The sequence below is a fragment of the Peromyscus maniculatus genome, chromosome 9, assembly GCF_049852395.1.
Source record: "Peromyscus maniculatus bairdii isolate BWxNUB_F1_BW_parent chromosome 9, HU_Pman_BW_mat_3.1, whole genome shotgun sequence".
In the NCBI taxonomy this organism is placed as follows: Eukaryota; Metazoa; Chordata; class Mammalia; order Rodentia; family Cricetidae; genus Peromyscus; species Peromyscus maniculatus.
Genome location: NC_134860.1, coordinates 35,134,566 through 35,148,064, shown reverse-complemented (window position 1 = coordinate 35,148,064; position 13,499 = coordinate 35,134,566). Strand labels below are relative to the sequence as shown.

Here is a 13,499-nt window from a genome sequence, read left to right as displayed (position 1 = left end):
ACACACACACCTTTAATCCCAGCACTGAGGCAGAGGTAGGCGAATCTCTTGAGTTCAAGGACAGCTGGAGCTAAACAGAAACCCTGTCTTGAAAAAAAACAAACAAAAGGTATGTTTGTAAAAGCTGTTTGGAAGTCTTTTGTTTTTTCAGTTTTTTGAGACAGGGTTTCTCTAGCTTTGCGCCTTTCCTGGATCTCACTCTGTAGCCTAGGCTGGCCTCGAACTCAAAGAGATCCTCCTGTCTCTGCCTCCCGAGTGCTTATAGGGTGGTGAGGGATGGTACACCAGATACATATGCTTTCTCTCTCGTAGCATGGCCTCTATGAGAAGAAGAAGACCTCCCGGAAACAGCGGAAGGAGCGCAAGAACAGAATGAAGAAGGTCAGGGGCACGGCAAAGGCCAACGTTGGTGCTGGCAAAAAGGTACGGTTCCGGGAGACACAGAAGCATCAGTGGTTGTTGAGCTTAATATTGTCTGTGAAGAGGGTTTCTTTTCTAAATAATCTTTCTCGGTGTTTTTTCTTTCCCCTCTTCTGGATTGCAGAAGGTAACGTTTTGAGAAGCTATGTAGCATAGTAGTGTCCTAGAGTAGATTGGCCCACCTCTTCTCCTAGACTAGCACAATCCCACAGAAGGCCACATTGACTCAGCCATCCTAGTGGGTGCTTTCAGTGAGAATTTCCTTCTCATGCTAATTGGCATAGACACCTCAAGGGAGAGCGGGTCATGTTCCTAGGGTTTCGTATTATTTTTTAACGTGGGTGATGGTTTTTGAAGCAGCTGGATCAATGTGGCCCATGCTTTCCAAATGTCAAACTGCTTTCCTCTCCAGTTAGCTGAGATCACAGTGATTTGAGCGATAGCTTTATACCAGCTTTGCTAGCTAGTTATGAATAGAGGAATGGAATTAAGGTGTTGGGCTGCTGAATAATCAAGTGTTCTATGAATTTTTTCCCCCTCTTCTACTGTCTTGGATTTCTTGTTCAGCAGAAATGAAATATCTAGCAGGTACTGAGATTGAGCACGGTGTGGGGATGTGTCACCTTCACTGAGCTGGCTTTGATGCTTTGCATGTTGGCTTTTGAACAACGATTTCCGTAGTGTGGCCTATTAAAATAAATGCCAGTCACCTGTCTTAAGTAGTAGCTTACTACTAGAAGGAAAGACTTAGTTTTATTCTGGAAACTCAAAAATGCATGTTAGATGTGGGGTGGTGACTCACTGAAGGAGGTAGGTGCCCTGGTCTCCTGAACTTGTAGTTTGATACTGGTGTTCGAGGAATGGCTTCAGTGACCCATCCTCTCCAGGCTGCTACCAAAGCAGCAGATTCTCTCAGGAGCAGCATCTGCTCCAGCGTCAGCATTCTATCATTAGTCTCCTGCTCTTAATAGAAAACTTGGAGGTAACATACTGAGGGTATTTTCACCACACATTTTAAACAGAATGGGTCTCCTACTCTACTACATTAGTAACATGCAGTGGAATTAAATTAGTAGCGGTTTAGAAATGTGCCCACAACCCCTGATGCCTACCTTTCAAGCTGCCTGCCTGAGACCATGATCAAATGGCTTCTCCATCAGTCCTGTGGAATTAATGAACACTGCCCATAGAACTGCATAGGTGTTGCAGGTTATACCTTTTTATTGATAGAAGTTTTGATGATGCAGTCAGATTTGTCCCTTGAGCCAGACCTGAAGGCCAGTTAACACAGGTTCTTTGCCGAGCCACTAGGTTCAGCCTCAGTCCCTCTGGAAGGTGTTCTGGAGGCTGACACTGGGGCTGGTGACCTCACTAGCACCACCTTGGAAAATAACCAGCTCAAAAATGAGCTGTAAATAGTAATGGCCTCTGGACTGTTTTGCTTGATACTGGAGTGTGGTGTTCCTTTATATGCAGTGGAGTTTAAACCAACGCACCAGTAGTAATTTTTTGTTACAAATCTGTATACCTCATGGTATCCAAGACTGGTGTGCTTTAAGATTTAACAGATTTCACAAGACTTGCCTAATCATTTAGAGCCCCCCCCCCCCCATTGGAGTCTAAAGAGTCCCAAGTCTGGGTCCTCTGCTTGGCATAAGGCTAAGCAGAGCCAAGGGGCCTCAGCCTTGGGAACGTGTCTTCCATCTACATGCTGGTATTTGACAGTGTAGGTTTGGTACCACTCTGGCATTAATGCAGTTGTGTGCCACCTTGTTACCATTGGAGCTGTAGTAATCAGGCAGGGTGCTGTCAGAATTGGGTGGTGTGAGGAATGTTCATGTACAACCACAGAACAGTCACTCGAGGTTCCTGATTGCATGTACTTTTCAGTGCAGCTAATTTTGGTGTTTGAAAAGGGACTACTAATTAACTGTCTGTTTTCCTCCTTCCCATTCCCCCTTTCCTGCCACTGATTCAGTGAGTGGAGATTGGATACAGGTATAATTCAAGCTCTTACGTAGATCACTAGACTCTATTTATTATTGACGTAGTTTGAGCAAGTGTGTGAACATTTATATGTAGATTTACAAGTGTACCGTTTGTAACAGTACTAACAGTGACTGTCTATAATTCAGAGATGTTAACTTGTTTTTGTTTCATTTCTAATTTGAATGTTAGTTTAATTTCTGGATGTTTGCATCATTTTCTTAGCTTCTGTTTTAGGTTATTAATACTTGTTTTGCATGAGGTTTTTTTTAAGAGTTTGTCTGTCTTTGAGCTTAAAAAATCCTTTCAAGGTTGTTGCTGGCTAAATTTATTTTTATATTTTTGATTCACAGCCAAAGGAATAGATCTGCGGTGATTTGATCTGCGATGGTGTACAGACGATTTCAGAGAGAACAAATAAACTAAAAGCTTGTGTGTCTGGAGTCTGCTGTTCATTGGGTATTCTTTCAGTCCACCTCCCAGTTCACTGAGCTTTAGATGAAAGCTTGCTGTAGGGGCTTGTTCACATTCTTCCTAGCAGAGGGTGGTGAGTGTAGAGTAACTGCGTGGGCAAAGTCTAGGACCAGTGTGGTGTACCTTGTTAGCATTTGCCTTGGCTGAACCGCTTTTCTATGTCCCTAGATGCCATCTTAGTTCTTTTGGTTTTTCTTTTTTTTTTTTTTTTGAAGATTTATTTATTATGTATGCAGTGTTCTGCTTTCATATATGTCTACAGAAGAGGGCACCAGATCTCATTACAGATGGCTGTGAGCCACCATATGGGTGCTGGGAATTGACCTCAGGACCTCTGGAAGAGCAGCTAGTGCTCTTAACCTCTGAGCCACCTCTCCAGCCCCGTGTGTTTTTTTTTTTTTTAATTATTTATTATGCATACAGCAGTGTTCTGTCTGCATCCCTGCAGGCCAGAAGAACACCAGATTACATTACATCTTTGTTTGCTAGGAATTGAACTCAAGACCTTTGGAAGAACAGCCAGTACTCTTAACCTCTGAGCCATCTCTCCTCTTTGGTTTTTCAAGACAGGGTTTCTCTGTGTCGCTTTGGATCCTGTCCTGGAACTCACTCTGTAGACCAGGTTGGCCTCGAACTCACAGAGATCACCTGCCTCCTGAGTGCTGGGATTAAAAGGTGATATCCCTTCCTCCCTACCAGCCTTTTTTTTTTTAAAAAAAAAAAAAAAAAAAAAGATCTATAGCTCTGACTGGTCCTGAACATGGATCTCCCTGCTTTGCTTCAAGCTGTGCCCTCCCCCATTACCTCATGCCTGGCTCCTGGTTTTTGGTTTTTTTTTTTTTTTTTTTTTAAGCTAAATCTGGTATGACTCATTCCTATAATTCCTGAGTTTTGAAACATGCATGGGGAAACCCTTAAGACAATACAGTAAGACAGCTTAAAGGTCTCGTTTGTCTAGCTCTAATGGAAATTCTGTCTTTGCCTGATTTTGGAAGGGGTCAAACTCAAGGGACTGGACTTTAGATTACTTAAATTAGGTGTTTGGGCAATTTGGGTAGGAGTCTGCCTGAAAGGTATTACAGTTTATGGATGGTATTTTTAGTTTACTTATTTTTGTGTAGAACCCTTGACCTTGCATATACTAGTACTGGTTGAGTGCTTTTCTGATGAAGCCCAGCCCATGAGTTTTAGGTTTTTTTTCCCTTAAAGGTTATATCATTGGTATGGGTCTGTGTGGGAATAAGACTTGTCAGTGCAGTGGAAAACTAGACATCTTTGAAGAGGTTTGCTCTTGAAGACCTTGCTTGAAATTTTCAGCACCTCATGACTCAGTCAGCTCTGGTTCTAGGGGTCTGGTGCCTTCTGGTGGTCTCAGCAGACCAGGTATATACAATGAAGGTAAAATACCCATGCACATAGAACTTTGAATGAGACATCTTGAAGCAATGGGCAGCCACTGAAAGGCCAGGTATGTAGGACAGGTGAAATTGGGACAGCATCACAGGTCACATGGAGAGGCCTCGAACTCTAGGAGCCAAGATGTGACAGCAGGTGTGCAGCTTTGTAGGCTATTGTAGGGGATGTTCCCTTGCTGGCATCAACCGGCCAGTAGAAAACACCTTAGGCTGAACTGGTTATCAGTGATTACAGGGTTTTGTGGAATAGGCTCAAGTGTGGAAGATCTAAGTCAAGGCTGGAATGGGAGGTTGATTGTTGAGCTAGAACATGCAAGCAGAGAAGTAGCCTGTGGTACAGGATGGGCATCTGATGTTAGGCAAGTTGGTCCATGGCTGGAGTGGAAGGTGAAGGTAGCGACTGGGAGTGGGGCTACTGAAAGTAAAACAGACTGGTTTTCTTAGAAAGCAAGTGGGAAGGCATGGATTACAGGAGGTGCATGGGCCCTCCTGCCTTAATGTGGGCAGGGTCAGCTGTACAGGCACGCTGCCGGGGCTCCACAAGGTGGGCCAGGCTTTTCAGAGAACCAGCTGAAATCAAGCTGGCTGCCTGTGAACTTTGATAGTGAAGGCGGCCCAATGGGCATTGCTCTGCAAACTGCCTGTGTGCTCCAGCCAGTCATCCCCCTCACTAGCTTGTTCCCTAATCCTCCCCTCTGCTACTTTTAGTCTGGATATTTGGGTTATTGTCAAACCAAGGGCTTTGAAGGGTACCTGTTCTGCCACTCTGAATCACAAGCTATTTTGAGACTCAGGATGACAGAACCGTGGAGGCTGAAGCTTGAGCAACTGACAGGAAGTGAGGATTTGGGGAAACTAGGTTGTGCGCAATTGTGCTATTGAACTTGAGAGTGTTGGAGGCTGGAGCACAGCCCTGACAATAACTAGGCTGACACTGCTCGCTGCAGGTTTGGGACAAGTCTTTATAAGAACGCAAAGTCGATTTTACTGAGGAATTTGAGAGTGCAGCCCCTCCAGCTTGGCACTAACTGCATACTAGTGAGAGTACTAGACTCAAAACTCCAGACCTTGTGATGGTAATGGTTGAGTTTCCCTGCTAGAAACCATCAAGGGATGGGAGAGGCTGGAGATGGTTTCACAAGTGTATTGTTTCCATTGTGTTGTAGCTTGTGTGTGCCTAAGCGATCAGGAAGCTTTCAGTTGTCCTTTACTGCATCCTTTTTGGCAAGTTTTTTTTTTTTTTTTTTTTTTTTTTTTTGAGACAGTTTCTCCTTGTGTCACTGGCCATCCTGGAACTCAATCTATAGACCAAGCTAGCTTCAAACTCAAGAGATTCACCTGCTTCTGCCTCCCGAGTGTTGGGATTAAAGGTGTGCGCTGTCACTGCCAGCTGACGTGTTTATTTTGGTTTGCCTCAAGAGCATCTTACACAATAATCTCACTGAGCCGAAGCAGGGAGGGTTGTGAACGGTCCAGTATGTGGACAGTGGTCTGCAGTTAACATCAGGAGGAAGGTGTCTTTTCCAGGTGAGAGAGTGGACGATAGTTCTTGGTTACCAAGTGGTGGTGAGGGTGGGGTTAGCATGCAGTTGTGTGACCCCAAGACATTACTGTATTCAGTAGTCATATAGCTGCTTTATTTGGGGCATACCGTTGCTTGGGGAGGTGCCATTTGCCACAGGGATAGTGAACATAGGTAGCTAACCACATTCCCCATTTACCAAGTTACTGTGTGCACCACCAGTCCCTGATCTGGCACCTGAGGTGGAAAGATACACCAATAGGAGAGTACACTTCAGGTCTTACGGTCCGGCTCCTGCAGTGGTTAGCAGTACATGGTACACGATGACAATCCACAGCCAAAATTGGTGTAAGGAGCTGGATCCTGGAAGGCTTCTGGGGGAGGCAACACCAGGGCAAGTGACATGATCTGGTTCGAATGCATAAAGGCTGTCTCCTTTGAGGCCATGAAAGATGGGACTACGGTGCACCAGGGAGCGGTAATTCTGTGGTGGAGCGGGGGATGGAGGGATGGGATGGATGGACATCCTCCCGAAGCCCCATGCGACTGGTGGCTTCAGATAGAGTTGCTCTACTCCTGCCTTTTCTCACGGGGAAATTCCATTCCAAACGACCTCAAGTTGACTAAGCAGGCAGCAGGACTCGGGGGTTATCAGTGTTATCAGGGCGAGTTTCCTGAGTCCCAGAGCTCCACACGTCCATTCATCTGCCCGTTAGACTTCCCCTACGCCACACCACAGGCCCTGCCTCCCAGTGTCTTCAGGCTGGAAGTGAGTTAGGGTACAATTTGTGTTCTAGTGGAAGGGGCTTGGAAAGGTCACCAGGGAACAATCCAAGGGAGACCTTGTGTGCCAGGCTAAGGACTTCTCTCATCCAGTATTTTGGTTGAGCGAAAGAAAAATGTGGACAATAAGAGTTGAACGGTAGATCAAGTGCCCTTGTCACATGCTGAGTTTTTCCACACAGAATACTTGAACCGTTTGACTGCTCATCAGGCATGATGGAAAGATTTGTACAGCGGGATAGGGATGATGAACTGGCAGCCGAGCCATGCACTGGGGAAGGAAGCCAGGCTGGGCACCCAGACTGGTTCCTACTCCTCAGCCTCCAGGCTGCAGGCACCATGGGGGAACAGAGGGCCACTTCCCCTCCCTCTGTATCAGGTACAAGGATTAGCTTGAGTCATGAGGGTTTGTTAAAAAATACTCAGCTGCTTACCCCAGAGTTCACTTTGTAGCTTGGAGGGGCGGGGGCACTCATACATCTGAAATTTTAACAACTTCGAAGTTTAGGCTGAAAGTTCACAAAGGTCCATTCTGCCTGTGTCTCCTGTGACAGGCCTTGTCCGAAAGAAGCTTGCAAACGAAAGCTAATACTACGACTACTGCTAATAAAAATTACCAGCACAGAGCTAGGGGGATGGCTCAGTGGGTAGCGCGATTGCAGGGCAAGCATGAGACCTGAGTTCAGGTTCCCTAGCACCCACATAAAAGCTGGGCTGAAGTGGACACCTGTAACCCTAGTGCTGGGGAAACCACAGGCAGCTTCCTGGGGGGCTCGCCACCCCGTCCTAAATAATGAGGTCTAGGTTTCATGAGGGAGGAGATTAATAGAGGAAGAGGTCTACCTCTGGCCTCCACATGTACATGCACAGGTGAGCACATGCAGGCACCCACATTTGTGAACATGCACATGTGATACACACACAGGAACACATTTTTTTTTAAGGATATACTGTGAGCTAAGTCTAGGGGGGAGGCACTTTTCCCCCGTTTTGCGGATGAAGAAGTGGAGGTTCACAGGGAGTTAAGGTTGCACAGTCAGTCTGATGAGCCTGGGAACTAGCTAAGGCAGGTTTTCCTTGTCTTTGCTCTAGCCTCGGCACCACCTTGGAGCTTGTTAGAATTGCACATTTCAGGGCCCCACCCAGCCAACTCTATCAGAAATTGAGAGTAGGGCCCAGTCACTCGGGTTTTAAGAGGCCTGGCAGGAGAGTCTGGTGTGGACTAAAGTTAAGGGTATTGGGGAGTAGATACTGGAGCGGGGACAACTGTGGGGGCCAGCAAAGAACACTGCCGATAGCCCCGGTCAGAATCTTCCTAGGTGGGATAAAGGTGGTCCCTCCGGCTGTCTTCCACGAGGGGGCACTGTGGGCACAGGCTTGGACTCTCCCGCTTTGTTGTCAAGGCCGCTGCTCTCGGGAAAGCCTGCTGCTAGATTAACAGAGGGGTCAGCCTTTTCTCTTCCGAGAAGGTCCGCCGGGGTGGTAATCTTGTTTACAGGATTCAGCCCTTGTAGGGAAGCTGAACCTGGAGGGCTTGCTGCTGTTCACATGTGCATGGCGATGCCTACCCATCCGTGGGGCAAGGTCTCTGCAGAGCCTCTGCAAACAGCATTCCCCTTTTGTAGCTGCCCAGTCAGGCAGCTTACCGTTTCTTTAGAGGGCAGAGCACTAGAACCCCAGCAGCTGATTATGGCTCAGCATTCAGCATGCTACAGTGTCATACTGCTGTCTTGTTGAATGGGAGCCAGAAGCTATCTGCAAGTCTTTGCTTTGTGATCTGGGGGCAATTTTCCTTTGCCTCTGGGCCTCAGTTTTCCAGCTAGGTTGAGGGAGTAGCTTTGATTAGGTGGTTGTCAGCAGCTCTTTCTGTGTCTAAAATCCTGCCGTAGGGAAGAAAGGTGGAAGCCTTTCTCTGTCTCCTAGTCCACTATGATGTGAAGCACCGTTCAAACATGGCTTCCCCTCCTACAGTAGAAGCTCCTGAGATGTAGAACCTCTCCTCTCAAAAATAAGTGTAAATGCATACATGTAAATAGATATTTACACACAAATTCTGCCCCCAGGGAGCTAAGGAAGAGCCATACTTGTGCTTTGAAAGACATGTGATGCAAAGGGGGCTGGCTGCAGGAGCTGTGACATGACATCCATCTCTGGTGTCCATTTAAGTAAGCCTTCCCAGGGACTTGCAAGGCAGTAAGGTGGAACCTACCAAATTGGATTTTTTTTTTCTCCAGGTCCTTAGACAGCCAGGATTTGCCTCTATATGGATTTCTATTCTGTGTTGTTTGGAAGGAGGAAAGATTTACATCATGATCTCTCTCAGCTGCACTGTGTATTTCTTCAGAAAATACATTGCCTCAGAGTGACTTCAGCGTTTCCGTCCTTAATACAAGGATTGGTGTCTTACATTTATACTGGCTGGCCGCTCACCCAGTTGAATGCTGAGCTGCGCAGTAGACCTCTGGCATTGCCCATTCTGAGTCTTTATAAGTACACAATACTTGTGTATTTGGGGATTGTGGCCCTCTGCTCTTCCCACTGTGTCTGGTGATATGCAGAGAGTTTGGTTAGAAATTACCCATCCAGCCGAGCGGTGATGGAGCACACCTTTAATCCCAGCACTCAGGAGGCAGAGGTAGGCGGATCTCTGTGAGTTCAAGGCCAGCCTGGTCTACAAAGCGAGTTCCAGGACAGGCTCCAAAGCTACATAGAGAAACCCTGTCTCGAAAAACTGAGAAAAGGAAGAAAAGAAGAAAAAGAAGAAGAAGAAGAAGAAGAAGAAGAAGAAGAAGAAGAAGAAGAAGAAGAAGAAGAAGAAGAAGAAGAAATTGTCCATCCCACTAGCAAGACCATTGAGGCACAAGCCTCCACAGTAAATGATACATGTTAAGCAAGACATGTATCTTTCTATCTCCTTCCCCAGAGAAGGTTTTTGGCTCATCTACCACCTCCACAGTAGTACAGAGTGTCAGTGACTTGTGAGGTCACTGAATTTGTCAATGGTGAGGAGAGGACTGGGCTTTTCAGGTTGCTTCACCCGCAGTTCATGCTCCTCCTGACAGAGGTCATTTGAAGAAGCTCAGGAGCATTAATACATACATAAACATCTATAGCACCCCCCGCCCCATACACACACCCCAACACACGTGAGCCTGTGGTGCTGGGGATGGAACAACCTAAGGCCTTGCACACTCAGGGAGGGAGATTGCTTTACCTGAGCTGCACCTCAGCCTCTTTCCTTACATCTTTGAGTTAATGAAGCTCTGTGGTGCCTTACCCAGGCTGTCTGGCTCATTGTCCTGTGTCATGCTGCACAGTCTGTCACTAGCACATCAGGGACCCCTGGGAGGCTGAGGTTTGGCACGGCAACCCTGGTCCTCCCTATGCCATCGTCCAGCGCACTGGAGGAAGGCTTGGCTGCCAGTCACTTTGAATCAACATAAACAGGACACGGCCCTCATGTGAAAAGGCCTCTGGGGTTGGTGGATGCAGCCGTTCCCTAGCGCCAGCAATGGCGCAGATAGTTTCTCGGCATTGCTATTTCCTGTGGGCGTTTGTTCTGTGGGATATGCCAATCACAGGTGGGCACAGAATGAGGCAAGGAAGTGCTCAGCATAAGAGGTCTGAGGAGAGCTTCATTTTGGCTGACTCAGTGAAAGCTCACTCCCCGCCAACCCCCGGCAAGTCTGGGAGAGGCCACACCATCTCCACATAAGCCAGCTCTAGACTAGACCATCAGTAGAGAACGGATTGGGGACCACTGCCAGTCTTTGCTGTGGCAGGAGAAAACAATGGATGCTTTGTAGGGTCCCTCTGACCAGAGGCCTCTGGAGCATGAGGGATATTTATTAGAAAACTGGCAGGTACTTAACAGAACCAAAAAGCAGGCAGTGCTGGAGGCATCTCTGGGATTGATTCAAGAAAATCATTCCAGAACATGGAGCTCTATGCTCCAATTTCTCTACACCTTCTCTAATACTTGTTAGTAGCTGTTGTGTCGATTCAGCTTACCCCAACAGTGTAGGGTAAGCTAATTTTGGTTTTGGTGTTTTTGAGGGAGAATTTTATGATGTCACCCAAGATGGCCTCTAACTGAATATGTAGCTAAAGATAACCTTGAACTTCCAACCTTCCTGCCTCTACTTCCCAAGTGCTGAGATTGTAGCCCTCCACTACCATGCCTGGTTTTATGTGATGCTGGAGAGCAAACCCTGGGCTTCATCTCCAGCCCTGGTGGTGGTGGTGGTGGTGGTGGTGGTGGTGGTGGTGGTGGTGCTGCTGCTGCTGCTGCTGCTGCTGCTGCTGCTTCTTCTTCCTCTTCTTCCTCTTCTTCCTCTTCCTCCTCCTCCTCCTCCACTTCTTCTTTTTCTTCTTTTTTTAAAAATAAGGTCTCATTGTATGATTCAAGTTTTGGTCTTGAACTCACTATGTAGCTTTCTTAGTCACTGTTCTATTGCTGTGAAAAGACACCATGATCAAGGCAACTCTTATAAAAGAAAGCATTTAATTGGAGTTTGCTTACAGGTTTAGAGGGTTAGTCCATGTTCATATGGCAGGAAAAAGACAAGCATTGTGCTGGAGCAGTAGCTGAGAGCTTTAAATCCTGATTCACTGGTAGTAGGCAGAAAGAAAGAGACGATAGGCCTGATGTGGGCTTTTGAAACCTCAAAGCCTACTCCCCATGACATACCTACTCCAACAAGGCCACACCTCCTAATCCTTCCCCAACAGTTCTGCTAACTGGGAACCAAACATCCAAATTTATGAGCTAATGGGGCCATTCTCATTCAGATCACTACAGTAACCCCAACTGGCATTGGACTTGAGATCTTCCTGCCTTAGCCTTCCTAGTGCTGGGTTTCTGCTACCACCCTTGGTTTGTGAATGTCGTGTGTGTGTGTGTGTGTGTGTGTGTGTGTGTGTGTGTGTGTGTGTGTTCTGGAAATCAAACCTAGAGTCTTGTACATACTAGGCAAATGTTGGGTCATTGAACTGAACCTCCAGCCTTCATTATAGTTTCTATTTCATAGAAACTAATGTTTTTGTAGGGCATGGTGGCACACACACCTTTAACTCCAGGACTCTGGAGGCATGAGCAAGTATATATCTGTGAGTTTGAGTCCAGCCTGGTCTACATAGCAAGTTCCAGGACAGCCAGAGCTATATAGAGAGACCCCATCTCAAAAAACCCAAACAGGCAAACAACCCAGCTAATGGTTTTGGCCATCTTTTCATGTGTTTATTTATGTTTATATATTCTATTGTCGTTTTGGTTGTTATGGGGAAAAATACCCTGACAAAAACAGCAGCAGAGGAGAGAGGGTTTACTTTAGCTGATCCTTCGAGGTTTTAGTGCATTACTTCGGGAAAGTCACAACAGTGGGAGCTGGAGACAGCTAGTTACATCACATCTGCAGTCAAGAGCAGAGAGAAATGAATATATACATGCTCAATTGCTGCTTTGCTCTTATCGAGCTTTCTTCTCTCATATTGTTCAGGGTCCTCTGTCTAGGAAATGGTGCCACCTACAATGGGCGTCTTCCTACATCAATTAACCATCAAGATAATCCCCCACAGATATGTCCACAGGTCAACCTGATCTAGATAATTCCCCATTAAGATTCTCTTCCCAAGTGATGCTTGGTTGTCACAAAGACAGTTAAAACTAACCAGAACATAAATCTTTAGAAAAATATCGTGTGTGTGTGTGTGTGTGTGTGTGTGTGTGTGTTGTGGAGGGCATTGCAGGTATGTGAACATGAGTGTAGAAGCCAGATGACAGCCTTGGGTGTCAATCCTCAGTCATAGTCCACCTTGGTTTTTTGAGACAGGGTCTTTCTTATTGGCTTGGACCTTGATAAGTAGGCTGGCTGGTCAGTGAGCCTCAGGGACCTCTGCCTCTCCAGCACTGGGATCACAGGTATATGTCATTTAAAAAATGTCTGCCCTTAAAAACATAAATAAAAACACGTGTACTGGAGTCCTCATGCTTGCAGAATACCCACTTTGCTGACTGAGCTATCTCCCCAGCCCTGATTTGTGCTTCTATTGTTGAATTGTAAGGGTTCCTGTGTGTGTGTGTGTGTGTGTGTGTGTGTGTGTGTGTGTGTGTGTGTGTTGGCTAAATTCTCTACCAGTGAGCTACAATCCTAGCAAGATGGGAATCTTCCTATCTTCTTTTTTTTTTTAAACAGTGTCTTGCTAAGTTGGGTCGACCTCAAGTTTACTGTATAGCCCAGACTGGCCTAAAATTCTCAGTCTCTCTGCCTCAGCCTCCTGACTGTAATTACATGCCACCAAACATGATAGTGTTCCCAGCTGAGGGAAAAGCAAACTAAAATTTAGAATTTAAGCCACTGTCTAAGAGTCACTTAGTAAGTGTCTATTGGAGTGGCCCCAATAGCTGGGCTCCTTCCTCTGTGCACTGTGATTCTCTGCTCTATGAAGTCCAGTCACTTGGTTGTCATCCAGGAGATGTTTAGGATTATGATTATCTAGATCCGTCCAATGCAAGATGTAAATGCCCAAATCTAAATGTAGATAATGTAACGTCCTACAGTGATTTCATGTGAGCTGAATGTCCAACTCTCTGCCTTAGGAGAAAATGGGCTCCTGGAGTTGGGGCAAGGTTGTGCTGCTCTGCCATGTCTTATGGGCTTCCCTGCGAATTACGGCAGTTTTTTGAAGCTATGAGGAGAACCCATGCATAGCAGAGTGTCAAGGTGAGCTTGCCTTCTGATTGTGGCTGGTTCGAATGTGAGGGGCTATTTACTTAGGAGTGAAAAGGCAGTGGTTCTATTGGTCACAGCTATCCTATGGGAAAGGCCTAAAATTAGTCCTGGGAATGGAAGGCTCAGGATAGGCTGGACAATAGGTCATTTATTTCATCTCTCTCTCTC

At 46.3% G+C, this 13,499-nt stretch overlaps 1 protein-coding gene across 6 annotated transcripts in view; it reads left to right on the top strand.

Annotated features, from left to right (window-relative positions):
* Positions 1 to 13,499, top strand: part of Rps24 (ribosomal protein S24) — a 146,660-nt gene that overhangs the window by 2,688 nt on the left and 130,473 nt on the right. Inside the window, exons 4-7 of one of the 6 annotated variants that reach the window (XM_006991622.4) lie at positions 313 to 423; positions 991 to 1,008; positions 2,399 to 2,418; positions 2,760 to 2,849. In XM_006991622.4, coding sequence (XP_006991684.1) covers positions 313 to 423; positions 991 to 996 — 117 coding nt within the window. In that variant the 3' untranslated portion in view covers positions 997 to 1,008; positions 2,399 to 2,418; positions 2,760 to 2,849. Of the gene's footprint in view, positions 1 to 312; positions 424 to 544; positions 575 to 987; positions 1,009 to 2,398; positions 2,419 to 2,759; positions 2,850 to 13,499 lie in introns of those variants that run through there. The other 5 variants (XM_006991620.4, XM_006991623.4, XM_006991619.4 and 2 more) reach the window with 5 other exon arrangements.